The following is a 17205-nucleotide window of genomic DNA, read 5'->3' as shown; positions in this document are numbered from 1 at the left end:
TGCAGCCTTCGACACGGTAGACCACAACACAATGCTCACGCGACTCAAAGAAGTAGCCGGAGTCTCGGCCCTACCGTGGTTTGCATCTTTCCTAGAAAATCGCACTCAGACCGTGAAACTTGGAGGCTTCACGTCAGAATCACGGACCATTACATGCGGAGTCCCTCAAGGATCACCCCTTTCATCTGCACTCTTAAACATCTACATCCGCCCGCTCCTCAAAATCATCAGCAAACAGGACCTGCGCTACCACTCCTATGCTGACGACGTGCAGCTTTACTTTCGAATCACCAACAAAAAAGACCAATATCATGAACTAGGAAAATGCCTCACTCTGATCGATAATTGGATGACTGAAAGCTCCCTCAAACTCAACGGATCCAAAACAGAACTCCTCATCCTTCACGCAAATCGGAAATCTAATTCTAGGACCACTTGGACACCACCCACCATCCTCGGACAAACCATCGCGCCAAGCAACAAAGTCAAAAGCCTCGGAGTCATCTTTGACTCAGACATGACTATGAATGCACAAATGGGGTCAGTAGTCAGCGGTTCTCATCATCTTCTCTGCATGCTACGTAGACTCATCCCCTTCATCCCGGAAGAGGACACAGCAGTAGTGGTTGGAACAATCATCAACTCACGACTCGACTACGCAAACTCCCTCTACTTAGGACTACCCAAATACCAGATTTCATGTCTACAAGTCGTCCAGAACACGGCAGCCAGACTGGTAACAGGTAAAAAACCGTGGGAACCAATCTCTCCGGTTTTGAGGTCCCTCCACTGGCTGCCCATACAGGACCGGGTGACTTTCAAGACGCTCTGCCTCACCCACAAATGTACACAGGGTAACGCTCCTCAATACTTAAGCGAGAAAATAAAACCCTACGTCGCCAATCGCTTGCTCCGGTCAACCAACCAAAACCTTCTCCAAATCCCTAAATCCTGCTACAAATCTAAGGGAGAACGTAGATTTGCAGTCCAAGAACCCCGACTTTGGAATGCTCTACCCACGACCATCCACTTGGAAGAAAACCATCGGGCTTTTAGGAAAAAACTAAAGGCCCACCTCTTCTAAAGGATAAGGACAACGCTGGATGCAAGCGCCTTGAGGCGATTAAGTTCGCATTTGTTGCGCTATACAAATTACTCTCATCTCGCTGCCCCCCCAATCCACCTCACTGCCCCCCCCCAATCCATCTCGCTGCCTCCCAATCCATCTTGCTGCCCCCCCTCCCCAATCCACCTCACTGTCCCCCAATTAATCTCACTGCCCCTCAATCCATCTTACTGCCCCCCAATCCATCTCACTAACCCCCCCAAGCCATCTCACTGTCCCTCACGCCATCTCACTGCCCCCCGATCCATCTCACTGTCCCCCAATCCGTCTCACAATTTCAAACCCCTGGACGGGTAAAGCGGTGACCCGATGTCTCCTAGCGGGTAATCGCCGGCCTCAGGTACAGTGGGACTGGGGTGGGGAGGGGTTCCAGTGTAAGTTCACCTTACGGATTTTCTGTAAAGGTGAACTTACACTTTAAGCAGTAAACTGAAAATCTATCTTTTTGTCTTAAATTCTTAAAACAAAAAAAAATAGCAGTTTACCTGCTGTTCCTTGAGCATCATATCTGCAATGGCTGTATGTCAGCACTCCTAAAGGCTACTGGTTGGCCACCCCTGCCCTAAAGCATCACACTGCCTCCGCCAGCTTGCATTCTTCCCATACTGAATCCCTGTGCCCGCTCTTCCCCCAGGTAGGTGATGCATTTACACCCAGCCATCCACATGATGTAATAGAAAACCTGATTCATCAGACCAGGCCCCCTTCTTACATTGCCCTGTGGTCTAGTTCTGATGCTCATGTGCCCATTGTAGGTGCTTTTGGCTGTGGAAACAAGTCAGCATGGGCACCCTGACCGGTCTGAGGCTACGCAGCCCCATACACAACAAACTGCGATGCCCATTTTTTTTACTTTCAACACACCAACTTTAGGGACAACATGTTTACTTGCTGCTTAATATATCCCACTGACTTTCAGATGCCATTGAAACAAGATAATCAATGTTGTTCACTTGAAGTGGTATTAAATTCTATTCTTAAGAACTATTATTATACTGCAGCTAGCCATTTCTTAGATGTGGCATTAGTTTTATTTTTTAGGCTTTCTCTCCTTTATTTTCACCTTGTGTTATGTCCAGTAAGTCTGTATTTCAAGAGAACAAGCTGTCCTGCAGATGTAGCAATTACAGGTTTGAGACAAACCATTTACCACCCACAGGGTTGCTTACACTGATCAGCTTTTATTTATTGATGTAAAACCTTTATCCCAAAAGAAAAGAAAACTGTTTCTATAAGTACTTGTGATACTGCAATGTGAGCTGGAGTTTAGGCTTCAATTTGTTGGTGTATCTAAATCTGATAGTACATCTAACACCGCCCTCCATCCAGTTTAACAATGATGAACCGGTCATACAAGGCAGGATGGATCCATGCTTTCATGTTGTTTATGCCAAATTCTGACCCTCCCATCTGAATGTTGCAGCTGAAATCGAGACTCATCAGACCAGGCAATCTTCTATTGTGCAATTTTGGTGAGCCTGTGTGAATTGTAGCCTCAGTTTCCTGTTCTTAGCTGACAGGAGTGGCACCTGGTGCGGTCTTCTGCTGCTGTAGCCCATCTGCTTTAAGGTTCAATGAGTTGTGCGTTCAGAGATGGTTTTCTGCATACCTTGGTTGTAACGAGTGGTTATTTGAGTTACTGTTGCCTTTCTATCATCTTGTCCAGTGTGCCCATTCTCCTCTGACCTCAACAAGGTATTTCCAACCACACAACTGCCACTCACTGGATATTTCCTCTTTTTCGGACCATTCTCTGTAAACCGAGAGATGGTTGTGCGTGAAAATCCCAGTAGATCAGACGTTTTTGAAATACTCAGACCAGCCCCGTCTGGCACCAACAACCATGCCACGTTCAAAGACACGTAAAACGTTTGTTATCCCAACTCTTCATTTTCCTGATATGTGCCTGCTGTACCATGTACTTGTATGAGAAAGTATTCTGTTCTATTTGTATTGCTCCTTTATGTGAAATCCCTGATGTTCCTGCTAATCCCCCTCTGTTTGTCTGTTTAATAAATGACCACACTAAGTAGGAGAGCACACCGTGGTCAGTTCTCTTGCTATGCTGAGAACTCAGTATGCTCTCCTCCAATGATCAGACTTGTCCTGACACGCCCCCCGCTGCACAGCCATTCACTGGGGAGCTCAGTGTGCAGCTGCTTCTCCTCCCCCAGCTCTTATGCAGCTGAGAACAGAGGGAATGTGATCACTTGTAAAAAAAAGGGGGAAAAAAGGTATTTATAAGGTGTGTGTGTGTGTGTTTTGTATAGATTAAAAAAAAAAAAACTCTTTTGCATTTCATTTCTATTTTAAACTGAATGGGTTGTTTTACAACCTGATCATTTAAAATCACTTTAAATCCCCTTTCTTCTCCATTCTGATGCTTGGTTTGAACGTCAGCAAATCGTCTTCACAATGTCTAGATGCCCAAATGCATTGAGTTGCTGCCATTTCATTGGCTGATTAGCAATTTGTATTACCAAGCAATTGAACAGGTGTACCTAATAAAGTGTACAGGTGTACTGTAATTGTAAAGGTTGCTTTTTTTTTTTTTTTTATATATAACAAACATTGCTTACTTGCATTGTGCAATGGTTTTGTACAGAGCAGCCCCGATCCTCTTCTTCTCGGGTCCCCTCATGATGCTCCTGGCTCCTCCCCCTTTCCCAGTGCCCCCTTGACCAAGCCACTTGCTATGGGGGCACTGGTGCATACTCACTCCCGAGCCCTGCTCTATGCATCCATAAGACACACAGAGCCGCAGCTTGGCCCCACCCTCTGCTCTGCCCATGTTGGCTCAATGGCTGTGATAGACAGCAGTGGGAGCCATTGAGGAGAGAGAGAGCTGGGACAGCCGAGGCTTTATAAGGCCCCTTTCACACGAAAGGATAGAATGGTGCTATTAGCTGCGGATTTTACCGCAGCTGGAAGCACACAATGCTTTCCTATGACACCCTTCACATACTACGGTTACCTGCGGTTTTGTTACCTGCAGTTTTGTGCGAATAGAGAAAATAGAATTGCATGCATCCAGCTGCGATGTACCGCAGCTATCGGCACATAACCGCAGGTAACAGCAGTGCACTGTGTCAGCTGCGTTTGGTATGAATCTTGAGAGGGAACTCCATGCCAAATTTCAAATAAACGGCATTTGATTCCCCCTCCAAGAGCATACCAGGTCCCAGTCTTCACCGCCGTCTGGTTCTCTTCCGCCGGGGGCGATTCGGCTTTAACCAACAATTGCGCGGTCGTGCGACGTGACTCCCAAACAAATATAGCTTTCTTTTGGTGGTATTTGATCACCTCTGTGGTTTTTATTTTTTGCGCTATAAACATAGAACGACAATTTTGAAAAAAATGCAATATTTTTTACTTTTTGCTATAATAAATATCGCCTAAAAATGTATAAACAAAATCAGTTTAGGCCGATAGGTACTCTACATATTTTTGGTTAAAAAATTTTTTTGCAATAAGCATTTGATTGGTTTGCGCAAAATTTATAGCGTCTACCAAATAGGAGATAGTTTTATTGCATTTTTATTAATAATTATTTTTCTAGTAATTGCTGCGATCAGCGATTTCTATCGTGACTGCGACATTATGGCGAACACATCGGACACTATTTTATGGACCATTGTAATTTTTACAGTGAACAGCGCTAAAAAAATGCACTGGTTACTGTAAAAATGATACTGGCCGTGAAGGGGTTAACCAGGAGGGGGCGCTGTAGGGGTTAAGTGTGCCCTAATGTGTGATTCTTACTGTGGGGGGGGGGGGGCGTGGCTGGGCATGTGACATCACTGATCGTCGTTCCCTATTACAGGGAACAGAACGAGAAGAGGTTTGTTTACACCTCTCCCCGTTCTTCCTCTCTGTGACCCGATCGCGGGACACCAGGGTGATCAGGTCCGCTGTTCCCGCAGAGACCCTCATAGAGAAGAGGACCGGCACGCTCGCAAACCACGGCTGGGATCTTAAAGGGGACATACATGTACGCCTTTGTACCCAGCCGTGACATTTTTCTACGTATATCGTCGTGCGGCGGTCCTCAACCGGTTAACTTTTATTTTTCATCACATGTGATGATTTTTAGATGACATGTTCTCTTAAAAGACCCTCAATGTCTCCTCTGGGTTCCACTGAATGCTTTGCAATGCAGATCGCAGCAGCTCTTCTCCCCTCTCCCTGCTATCACAGGCTTGGATTAGAGCATTGGGAGCCATTGGCTCCAGCTGCTGTCAGTCAAAAGCTGTGAGCACAGCCTGGGGGCAGGGCCTAGTCCCACTGTCATTGTCAATTAAGCTTTTCATATCTGTAGTGAGTTAAAGGGGAGTTCCAGCCTTTTAAGTTTATTAAAAGTCAGCAGCTACAAAAAGTGTAGCTGCTGGCTTTTAACCACTTAAGCCCCGGACCATATTGCTGCCTAAAGACCCAAGGGGTTTTTACAGTTCGGGACTGCGTCACTTTAACAGACAATTGCGCGGTCGTGCGACGTGGCTCCCAAACAAAATTGGCGTCCTTTTTTCCCCACAAATAGAGCTTTCTTTTGGTGGTATTTGATCACCTCTGCGGTTTTAATATTTTGCGCTATAAACAAAAATAGAGCGACAATTTTGAAAAAAATGCAATATTTTTTACTTTTTGCTGTAATAAATATCCCCCAAAAACATATATACATTTTTTTTTTCCCTCAGTTTAGGCCGATACGTATTCTTCTACCTATTTTTGGTTAAAAAAAACGCAATAATCGTTTATCGGTTGGTTTGCGCAAAATTTATAGCGTTTACAAAATAGGGGATAGTTTTTTTGCATTTTTATTTTTTTTTAATTTTTTTTTACTACTAATGGCGGCGATCAGCGATTTTTTTTTCGTGACTGCGACATTATGGCGGACACTTCGGACAATTTTGACACATTTTTGGGACAATTGTCATTTTCACAGCAAAAAATGCATTTAAATTGCATTCTTTATTGTGAAAATGACAGTTGCAGTTTGGGAGTTAAACACAGGGGGCGCTGTAGGATTTAGGGATCACTGTGTGTGTGTGTGTGTTTACTAGTGTAGGGGGGTGTGGCTGTAGGATTGACAACATCGATCGAGTCTTCCCTATATAAGGGATCACTCGATCGATGCGCCGCCACAGTGAAGCACGGGGAAGCCGTGTTTACACACGGCTCTCCCCGTTCTTCAGCTCCGGGGAGCGATCGCGACGGAGCGGCTAAAAACAAATAGCCGTGCCGCCGTCCCGGATCGTTTCCCGAGCGGACCCGACCTCCGCATGTACCGGGGGGGGGGGTCCCGATCGGACCCCCCCACCCACGTCTAGCAGAGGACGTACAGGTACGTACATGTGCCTGTCCGTGCCATTCTGCTGACGTATATGTACATGAGGAGGTCGGGAAGTGGTTAATAAACGGACACTTAACTGCTCCAGCGACGCGCCGGCCGGCGTCTTCGTTCATAGTGTGGGCACCCGGCAGTGACAGCTTTCGGCTTCACGGCCGGGCACCCAATGCGCGAGCTGCACTGCGCATGCGCGAGCGGCGCCGTCCGATTGGACAAGCGCTCGCCTACAGGGAGGGGCTGCAAAAAGGCGATTAAGCTAATCGCCTTTCCAGCCCCTTCGGCGGAAGGAGGAAGTGGGACAGGAAGTCCCACTCTTCCTGAAGCCCCCACTCCCCCCCCCAAAAAAAATTACATGCCAAATGTGGCATGTAAGGGGGCGAGGAGTGGGTTAAGCGGAAGTTCCATTTTTAGGTGGAACTCCGCTTTAATTGCGCTCCCCCTCTTTTTTCCCTTTATTTATCACCACCTGTTTCTAGGTACTGATTAAATTGTTAATCGTCAACACACAACACCTCTATTTAAATAAGCTAAAATTCTTCTCATGGGGAATACAAATGCACCCAAAAGAGGTGTAAACCTATGTGCAACTTGCATGAATCTATCTATGCGATTGACATAATGCTCATATAGTGCTTTGGTACCCTTATCCAATATATTAAAGGTGACTGCCCATCCAAGGCAAACAAGTGTTATACAAAAACCAGAAAAAAATATATATAATAAAACAATATTGTAGAACAATATATATGGTGAAACAAATATATATATATATATATATATATATATTATTTTTTTTTTTTGACGATTAACAATTTAATCAGTACCTAGAGACAGGTGGTGATAAATAAAGGGAAAAAAGAGGGGGAGCGCAATTAACTCACTACACATATTTCTTAAAGGACCAGACACCAACAGGTGTCCTGACCCTTTTCTTTTCTTTGGGTGTTAATGTATTTAACCACTTGCCGAGCGCCACACACATATACATTGACACAATGGCACGGGCAGGCAAATGGGCGTACCTGTAAGTCCCTTTAAAGTTGCCACCCAGCGTGCCTCGTGAGTGTGCTCGCGGGTCCCGGGAACTCTATGTTCTTGTGCGGCCTGCGATTGCGGTCGGCAAAAGCAGAACAGCGGGATGCCTTTTGTAAGGCGGGATTCACACCTATGCGAATTGGTTGTGGCTTAAACCGCATCCAATTTGCATAACATTATAAAATACATTGATTTCAATGAGGCGGGTTCACATATGTGCGATGCATGCGCACTGCCAAAAAAACGTGTGTTTTCTAGGCATTATGGTGCGGCTCAGGTGCGAATTCAGGCTCATTATCGTCTATGGGCACACATCTGATTCGCAGATGTGTTAATTTCTCTTCAGGATTTCTCTCATTCACCTCAATACACTTCCGCCCAGTGGCGTCACTAGGGTTGGTGTGGTGCGGTAAAATATGGTGTCACCCCCCCCCCCCCCCCAATAAAAATGTTCAAATATTTTTTATCCTACTGTTTGCTCTCTGTTATCCTTTCTTCCCCTTTTCTCTCTCTCCCTATCCATCTTTCTTGTGCGTTCTATCCCTTCTTCTTTCTCTCCATTTCTTTGTCCCCTCCCCCCACCTCTTTCTCCAGAACCGGAATTCACATCTCAGGAGCCTATAGGCCAGGGGCATACCTAGAGTATTTGGCACCCGGGGCGGATCCAATATCTGGCACCCCCCCCCCCCCCCACGTTAAAATGTAAAAACACCACACTGTGCCCCCTGCATACCTCTGCATCCTTCAATATCTTTTTGTTACTACTGTGTACCCCTCTCCACAACTGCACCTCTGGACCACTTTACATTGCACAGTACCCTGTATCACTGGATCCCTTTACATTGCACAGTACCCTGCATCACTGGATCCCTTTAAAATTACACAGTACCCTGCATCACTGGACCCCTTTAAAATTACACAGCATCCTGTATCACTGGACCCCTTTACATCTCACAGCCCCCTTCACCTCTGGACCCTTTTACATTACACAGCACACTGGACCCCTTTACATTACACAGCCGCTTGCACCTCTGCACCCCTTTACATCACATAGCCCCCATGCACCTCTGGACCCTTTTACACTACACAGCCCTCTGCACCCCTTTACATTACACAGCCCCCTGCACCTCTGGACCATTTTACATTACACAGCACGCTGCATCACTGGACCCCTTTACATTACACAGCCGCTTGCACCTCTGCACCCCTTTACATCACATAGCCCCCTGCACCTCTGGACCCTTTTACACTACACAGCCCTCTGCACCCCTTTACATTACACAGCACCCTGCACCTCTGGACCCTTTTACATTACACAGCCACCTGCACCTCTGGACCCCTTTACATTACACAGCACCCTGCATCACTGCACCCCTTTTACATTACACAGCACCCTGCATCACTGGACCCCTTTACATTACACAGCACCCTGCATCACTGCACCCCTTTTACATTACACAGCCGCCTGCACCTCTGCACCCCTTTACATCACATAGCCCCCTGCACCTCTGGACCCTTTTACACTTCACAGCCCTCTGCACCCCTTTACATTACACAGCACCCTGCACCTCTGGACCCCTTTACATTACACAGCACCCTGCATCACTGGCCCCCTTTACATCTCATAGCCCCCTGCACCTCTGCACCCTTTTACATTACACAACACCCTGCATCACTGCACCCCTTTTACATTACACAGCCCCCTGCACCTCTGCACCCTTTTACATTACACAACACCCTGCATCACTGCACCCCTTTTACATTACACAGCCACCTGCACCTCTGGTGGCTGATTTTTTTTTTAAATCGGGATGGTGTCACCCCTCTAGTGGGTGTCACCCGGTGCGGCCCGCACCCCCCTAGCAACGCCACTGCTTCCGCCCTCCCCTCTCCCAGGTCTCCAAATTCACAGCTAAAATGGAGATGATCTGCTGAAAAGTTATTTTATCTCTCTGCAGAGATAGGAGAGCTGAAATTTGCACCGCACTAGTGTGAATCCGGCCTAAACAAGGCATTCCCCTGTTCTGCCTAGTGACATGTCACTGATCTACTGTTCCCCGTGATCAGGAACAGTGATCAGTGACATGTCACTGGTAGCTCCTCCCCCTAATAGTGAGAATCACTCCCTAGGACACACTTAACCCCTTCAGCGCCACCTAGTGGTTAACCCCTTCACTGCCACGACACTTGCACAATGGTTCACACTGCTATATGCGAACTGCTGGGTATTGTCATTAAATGTTAACGACACCCCCATTTCAGCTTGCGTATCTCACTGCGAACTGACTGTTTGGACATGAATCGGATCACATATGTGTGAACACCCATGCGATTCGATTCTGGTCCGAACAGAAAAAAGGGTCCTGTGCGTGTTTGGACCGAATGCGGTGCGATATCAGCCATACTATCGGTATGGCTGTAATTGCATCGCACAGACATCACATGTAATGTGAAAATCAGTGCGCTGCGAATCACATGCGATGTCTGGCATTGCACAAGTGTGAACCGGGCCTCACGGTCACTTTTTAAAATTGAGAATTTTACAATTATTTTGGAGACTAGAGAAAGGCTTGGATTGCCAAAGTCTAAAGTATAGATTGAGAGTGCAGAAAAACACATTTTCTGAATAGAGCAGATCCTCTAGCCCTGGATAACAGGAAAGAATTCTCTATATATTTTGTGAGTGGAATGTGTAGGAATATAAAATTTATAAAAAAATAAGATAAAATTCCCTGAGAACGTGATATCTTTTCCTAGTAAAGGGGAATGTTTCATTACAGGATTTAATCGTATATCCTTTTCTTGGGGTGAAGCTAGAAGACCCCTGATGTCTCCATTGAGAGGACCTTGTCACTACTGTCACATAAGGGGCTTGTCGGTACATACATATATACATGGTTAGGACACATGTTAATACATAAAAACCTATTACACATACCTACACACACACACACCAGAAGTGGAAGAAGTAGCCATAGAGCCCCTTCCAGCCTTGCAAATGTGGGCCTGTGCATCCAAGTGGTCATGAAAGGAATAAATAAGAGGAAACAATTCAAATGTAAATATACCACATTTTTATTGTTTGTTTATGAAATTATAATTATGGACCTACACACATTTTTTCCTTTTCCAACTATATATAATCTGATTAAACCAAGAGTCCTTTGGTAAAATCAATTGGCCAGAAGTGAAGATCTAGTGATCCTCTCACCCGTTTGCTGGCACACTGTTGACCAAGAGATTCCAAGCCTGCCCACCACGGCAAGGTAGACTCTTCTAGGGCAGGACCTACACTAAGCTACCCTACTGGATGCTAGTCATCTTTTTTCTAATGTTGGATGTATGTTTGTAGTAGGCCTCATCCTATAATCTGTGTGTGTGATCTACTCTCTCCTAATTTGGTTGTCTGTCTGTGTGCATCTATCTAAAGCATGGAGCGGTCAGTTTATGTACATCTGGACATCGTCTGTTAGTGTAGGTCAGTGCTTGCCAGTCATTGTATGTTGTCCAGTGTGTGTCAGTAAATAAATGTTAGTCCTATTTTTACCTGGGCACGTAGCCCAACTTATCTGCAAGGCACCCCATTTTCTCTGGACCATCTTGGTGGTAGATGAGTGCATATAGGTGGGGCCAGGGGGTAGTGCCATTACGCTGGGCGTGGGGGGGTGTGGACAGATGAAACTTGGGGGGAAGTTCCACTGGCCACACTCACCCTATACTCAGGATGGTAGCGTACCCTCTTGGTGGTAGATGAGTGAGCCCTCATGGGAGTGTTCTGGCGGGGCGGCCGCCCCCCTGTCAGAAAACAACAGCTTAGCTGGGGAGATTGCTATATTGATTATGCATAGTTAGTACAGCGACTCTGACCAGAGTTGACCACTGGGTTAAAATAAAATAAAAAACTAGTGTGTACCCGTCTTTAGTAAAGTGTGATATGACCAAGCATCATGGAAAGGCTAGAGATGAGTCAAACATACCTGGGCAAGTCTTGGCAAATATCACTAAGGCCCCTTTCACACGGGGCGGGTCAGTAATGATCCGCCTCCGTATGCTTAGCCGGGATCCTTCCGTTGATCCCCACTGAGCTGGAGAATGACAGGGCGGTCCCCTGTGCAGGGACCGCCCTGTCTTTTCTCCGCTCTCCCCTATGGGGGGATCGGATGAACACGGACCATATGTCCGTGTTCATCCCATCCGCATCCGAAAATAGGGTTTTCTTCTGTCTGCAAAATCGGATCTTTGTGGATGCAGACGAGATAGGGTGTCAGCCGATGAACATCCGCTATCTCATAGGGACCAATGTCAGGACGCAACATGGGACGCAAACGGATGGATGAAAAAGCGATCATACGGTCCGCACGTGTGAAAGGGGCCTAAGGCTTGGGTGCCAAATTCGAAATCCCAATGAAGACAATGGGAGCCAAATGTTAAAAAACTGAAAACATAAGACTTAACTGTTACAATACATGAAAATGCCTATCAAGATCAAGCTCCACCCCCTGTCATTTAAAGTAGAAGTCCACCCTAAAATTAAAATCCCTTCATCTACAGACATCGACAAACTAACACTAACCTATCTAACCCTGTGAAGAAAAAACGTATACATACTGACCCGATCCCACGCCGAGCTGTCACTGCGGCTTTCACTGTGTAGGCGGGTGTATAGGACACGTCTGACAACAGAAGCCCCATAGTAACTCTCTCTGCAGAGCTTCTGCCGCTGGAGGTCGGATCGGCTTCGGGAAGGTATGTATACTGATTACTTCTTCACAGCATTGGGTAGATTAGTGTTAGATCCTTAATGTCTGGAGATGCAGGGATTTTAGTTTTATGGTGGACTTTTTAACTATAAAAATGTAAACCTCTGAGATCAGTAGTGGCATAAATTGCAGCTTTTTCACGTGTTCCTATCGGTTTCAAAAGAATCATTCCGTGGTGTCATCCAAGCTGGATACAGTGGATGTTATGAATCTAGTGCCAGGATGCACTTGTGTGCCAGGGTTCATAAACGTGAATGTGTTATTGCTTCTGCTATATGGGTACGTCCCATCAAGTCTATGGGACTAGGTTTTTACTGTCTGGGCTGCAGACAGCTTAGGAGATCACGATCATCGCTGAAGGTAAGTAATAAAGCATTGGGGGGCACCTATCTTCATTGATAAAGAGGATGAGTGGCTGACACAATTTTTAGTAAATCCTGATAATGTACTATAAAGAAGTTTTCTTTCTTTTCGGCCTGATGGGGCAACATCACAAAATATGTGCAGTTCTTTTATCTATGTAATGGTTGACATCTGATGACAATCAGGATTCCTCTCCCCGGCATTTATTTTCACATGCTCCAGTCTGGGATCCAGGTCCTCCCTAGGGACAGAAGAGCTGAATAAAAGTCAAACGCTGATACCTAGACATATGCAATTTGTTTCGTTCCGAATTAGTTTAACACATTTTGGACAAATTTGTTCATTTGGAAATATCCAAATTAAAGGGTTGTTCCAGTAATTTTTTATGTTTATTAAAAGTCAGCAGCTACAGTGTAGCTGCTGGCTTTTCATAAACATACTCGCCTGCTCCACGTTCCAGCGACGCGCCGGCCGGGGCTCCGCTCCTCTCCCCCCCTCTCCGACCGGCGTCTTCATTCCAAGTGTGGGCACCCGGCCATGACAGCTTTCGGCTTCACGGCCGGGCACCCACTGCTCATGCGCGAGCAGCGCTGCGCCACCCAATTGGACAGGCGATCCCCTGGGACTTGTCACGTGTCCCAGGCGATCGCCTACAGGGAGGGGCTGCCAAAAGGCGATCTGACTATTCGCCTTAGCAGGCCCTCGGTGGAAGGAGGAAGTGGGACAGGAAGTCCCACTGCTCCTGAAGCCCCCACTCCCCCCCCCAAAAAAATTACATGCCAAATGTGGCATGTAAGGGGGCGAGGAGTGGATTAAGCGGAAGTTCCTCTTTTGGGTGGAACTCCGTTTTAAGTAAAACTCGTCTAAAGAATTTTTCCCAATTGCAAATTTAAAATTCAAAAATTCGAAAATCTGAAATAACTAACTAAGACAAACGACATAAAGCCCACACACGATCAATTTTAAATGACGTTTTTTAAAACGTTTTATTTCATCACAAAAAACGACCATGTGTACACGGCATAAGTCTTTATTATTCTTCAGGGTTTTGGTTTTGTTATTTTTTGCCTTATTGAGATTTTATTTATTCACTCACGATTTAATGTGTTTAAAATAAAGTATTCAAATAATGTTTAAAATGCCATTTCTTAAATAAGGAACTTTCTCTATTTGTTTTCTCCACTGCTCTTTCTCACCTATAATTATGCTATGAATTGCAACATGTGTGCCATTTTCACCCATCTATTCCTTTTCTTTTTTGCTGATTGTTCTTTTGGAGACTTGACTGACATCGTGTGGTGAATGAATGAAATTACACGTTGAAAATTGCTATTTAAGCCCATCTCAGTCTCCTCGTCCCCGCTCTGATGAAAACAGTGTTCGTTGGCTGTTGAAACTAGTCAGCTTGACATCAGTGTGCTGCTGTCTTTTCCTGTGTGTGTGTGCCGCTGTCTTTTCCTGTGTGTGTGTGTGTGTGTGTGTGTGTGTGTGTGTGTGCCGCTGTCTTTTCCTGTGTGTGTGTGTGTGTGTGTGTGTGTGTGTGTGTGCCGCCCAGCACATTGAAAAACCCAGCTTGTGTCCTGTGAGTATAATGGGGTTTTGAGAGGATACACAGGTGAAGGACTGTTACCAACCAGCTGGTGAGCTCTGTCACCTCTACCTAATGTTTTACATTATGGACATACCAGCTTGACCCCTGTGTTTTATACTCTCCCCCATATTTGCAGCCCAGCACCATACTTGTGCTATACATGTACCTATTGAAGCCTGTGCATACTTGTGCTAATCACACAAATGTTTTTCTATGGACTGCATCTGAGTTCAATTACTATTGTGATTAGCAAGTTTTTGTCCTACTGACACAAAGTGACAGATCTACCTCCACGCATCCATCCAACCAACCAACACCCTAATCTCTGGATTTGCCCTTTTCAAATAGCACATTCAGCTCACCCCCCCCCCCCCCCCCCCCTTCTACATACAGGACTTTTCAGTATACTTAAAGGGTCACTAAAGGAAAACATTTTTTTGCCTAAAATTAATGTCTGCAAGGTAGACAGACAGAATAGTGTAATGATTCTGTTAAAAAACGAGTAAATACCTATTATATTCCTTCATCTATATCACCTCCGGCATTCTAGTTTCTGTTCTCTCATTCACTTCCTGGTTTGCATAGTTTGTTCATGTAAGAACTACATTTCCCAGTATAAATTGCGGCACACCCAGTAATTCACACCTCCTTGAAGTCTCTAACATGTAGAGAGCATCCTGACATACAGATGTAGTTCCCAGGAGGGGGTGAGCACGTCACTGACCACCGCAGTAAAGCCTCCCATCACGGTGGTCAGTAAAATCAGACAAGCAGAAAGTGAACAGAACAGAGAAGAAATAGAGCGACTTCTGAGCAAAAACGAACAATGAGGAAGTGAAAAGAGGAATGCCTGCAGGTAAAGGATGCTTATTATGAAAAACATTTTTTTCCTTTACAACCCCTTTAAGTCTGGGAGTGTTCCCACTCTGAGCTGTGCTCCACTAAATTGTGTGCCTGAACCAGGTGTGTTTGGTCATTGGGTTATGTATGTGTGATGCGCAGCTGCTATTCCCCTGGTTTTGATTGACGACGTTGTCTTTTTTTAACTGTGATACCACTCTGTTTATTTGCCATTTTCTATGTTTTTTGTTGCACTATATATATTTTTTCTACTTAATAAAATTCAGTGTTTTTTCCATAGTGTTCTAATTTTGGTCTTCTTTGGGGGAACTATTTTCTCTCGTTTTGCTGTTATTTGCGCTTGACCATTAGAACTGCATCCCCTGTGGATGAAGCTGCAATATTTTCATTGAATTATTTTTAGATATATTATTATTCAACATTTTTTTGATTTGGTTGATCCAGGCTAAAACCAAATTTTTTGTGCTGTATATAGGCCAGCAGCAGAAAGACACGGGCCTTAGGGCTTTGGAAGAGATAAGAAAACACCACAGATATGTGCCTAGGTCAAATTTGATGAATCAAGTTTACATCCACTTTAATTTTGTGTTTTTTTGTAATTTCCTTTTTCTCTAAAGAACTGTTTTCCATTTGACACTCAAGTATTTATTTGCATTGATCAGAGTACAAAAAATTAAACCCACTGAGATTGAAAGTTATATGACCATAAAACATGAAAACCTCAGTGGGGGAGAATCCTCTTATAAGCAGTTACACATTCAAGATTTAAAGCAGACCTGTACCTGAATATTCAGTCAGCCATTTCTGGCCTTTTAAACATGCTAGGTGATTGGCTGTCATGCTTGCACTATGGCTTCAATAGTTCCTGCCTCACTGACTGGGAACATATATGATGGCAATGAGCTCTGAATTTACCAGCATGTCTTTTTTTTCTTGTGTGTTCTTATTTTTAAAAAGTACTGAAGTCAGAGGATCAGCATGACTTCCAGGCAACTGGAATTTTCACAAGGAGGCCAGTAATGGCCCTATATTTCTCTGGGGGAGAGGAAGCATGGGGTAATGTTTGAAAAAATGTTCACTCTGAAATGTGTGTCAGACTTGGCTAACGTCGGTGCAATCTTTATTTCTTCTTTCAGTATGGATTATCCAGTCTACCAGCTCTTATACTACAAGCACAAAGCACTATGAGAGCCGAGCAACATTTCCACAATGTGAACGCACAGCTGCAGAACGCACAGGCATAAGGAAAGTGAAGGGCACAGTACAGAGGACATAAAGAAAATACTTTTATATTATAGGTTCTATTTATTTCATTTTTTTTTTTTTAACTCCCGTCTTTCATTTTGCTTGTAGTTTGCACACTTTGTCAAAGCTAGCATAGTTGTTTGGATACTTTTTGTAAAGTTTTCTGTTCTTTTTCTTTTGAAATGTACTAATTCTTTTTTCAATATTTTTTTGTTCCTTATGAATAAAAGAGTTGAGTAATAAATATTTATAATAACATTTTTTTTTTTTTTTAAGTGTGTGTGTGTGTGTGTGTGTGTGTGTGTGTGTAGGGGGCTGCTGGCCTATGTATGGACTGGCATTGCCTCTGCCTGTAAGCAGATGACACACTTCATAGAATTTTAGATGTGTGAGCCAGAAGTGTGCTGGCATAGTGCAGAAGGAGGGCCAGGCTTCAGCACATGAATGAAATGTCAGAGTATCTAGCTTCGATTTTGCAGCCTGCCATAGAGAAGCTGTTTAAGTAATGTTGATATGAATCCATGTTTGTTTCTTTATATGACTGTGTCTGATGCACAGTGGGAAATCCTGACACTTTTGTTCATGAGGCTGATTGTGTTTAAGCTTGGACTTATGCCCATCTCAGACAATGATCTTCTGTGAAAAGGGTAAAGTTGATGAGCGCAATTAATGCACTAAACAATGTATGACAGTGAAACACTGATTAAATGTGTAAACAAACCATATAAATCCTTGTGAAAAAATCAAAGATGTGCAAAATTGATAAGACACCCTTAAATCACATGACAAATAAATCAAGCTCATGGAGGTGACTAAGGTCACAAGGAAGTGAACTTTAAAAATTCAAATGAACAGAGGGAAAAAACTTCAAGATGAA

General features: G+C 44.6%; 1 protein-coding gene across 6 annotated transcripts in view; it reads left to right on the top strand.

Annotated features, from left to right (window-relative positions):
- CENPU (centromere protein U) overlaps window positions 1–16584 on the top strand; it is an 89348-nt gene extending 72764 nt beyond the window's left edge. For all 6 annotated transcript variants that reach the window (XM_040334056.1, XM_040334043.1, XM_040334037.1 and 3 more), the window contains one exon: window positions 16220–16584. In XM_040334056.1, the coding sequence (XP_040189990.1) occupies window positions 16220–16327 (108 nt within the window). In that variant the 3' untranslated portion in view covers window positions 16328–16584. The remainder of the gene's footprint in view (window positions 1–16219) is intronic.
- The last annotated feature ends 621 nt before the right edge of the window (window positions 16585–17205 follow it).

Source organism: Rana temporaria, chromosome 1, assembly GCF_905171775.1.
Source record: "Rana temporaria chromosome 1, aRanTem1.1, whole genome shotgun sequence".
Taxonomy (NCBI): domain Eukaryota; kingdom Metazoa; phylum Chordata; class Amphibia; order Anura; family Ranidae; genus Rana; species Rana temporaria.
This window is presented reverse-complemented; position numbering and strand designations above follow the sequence as displayed.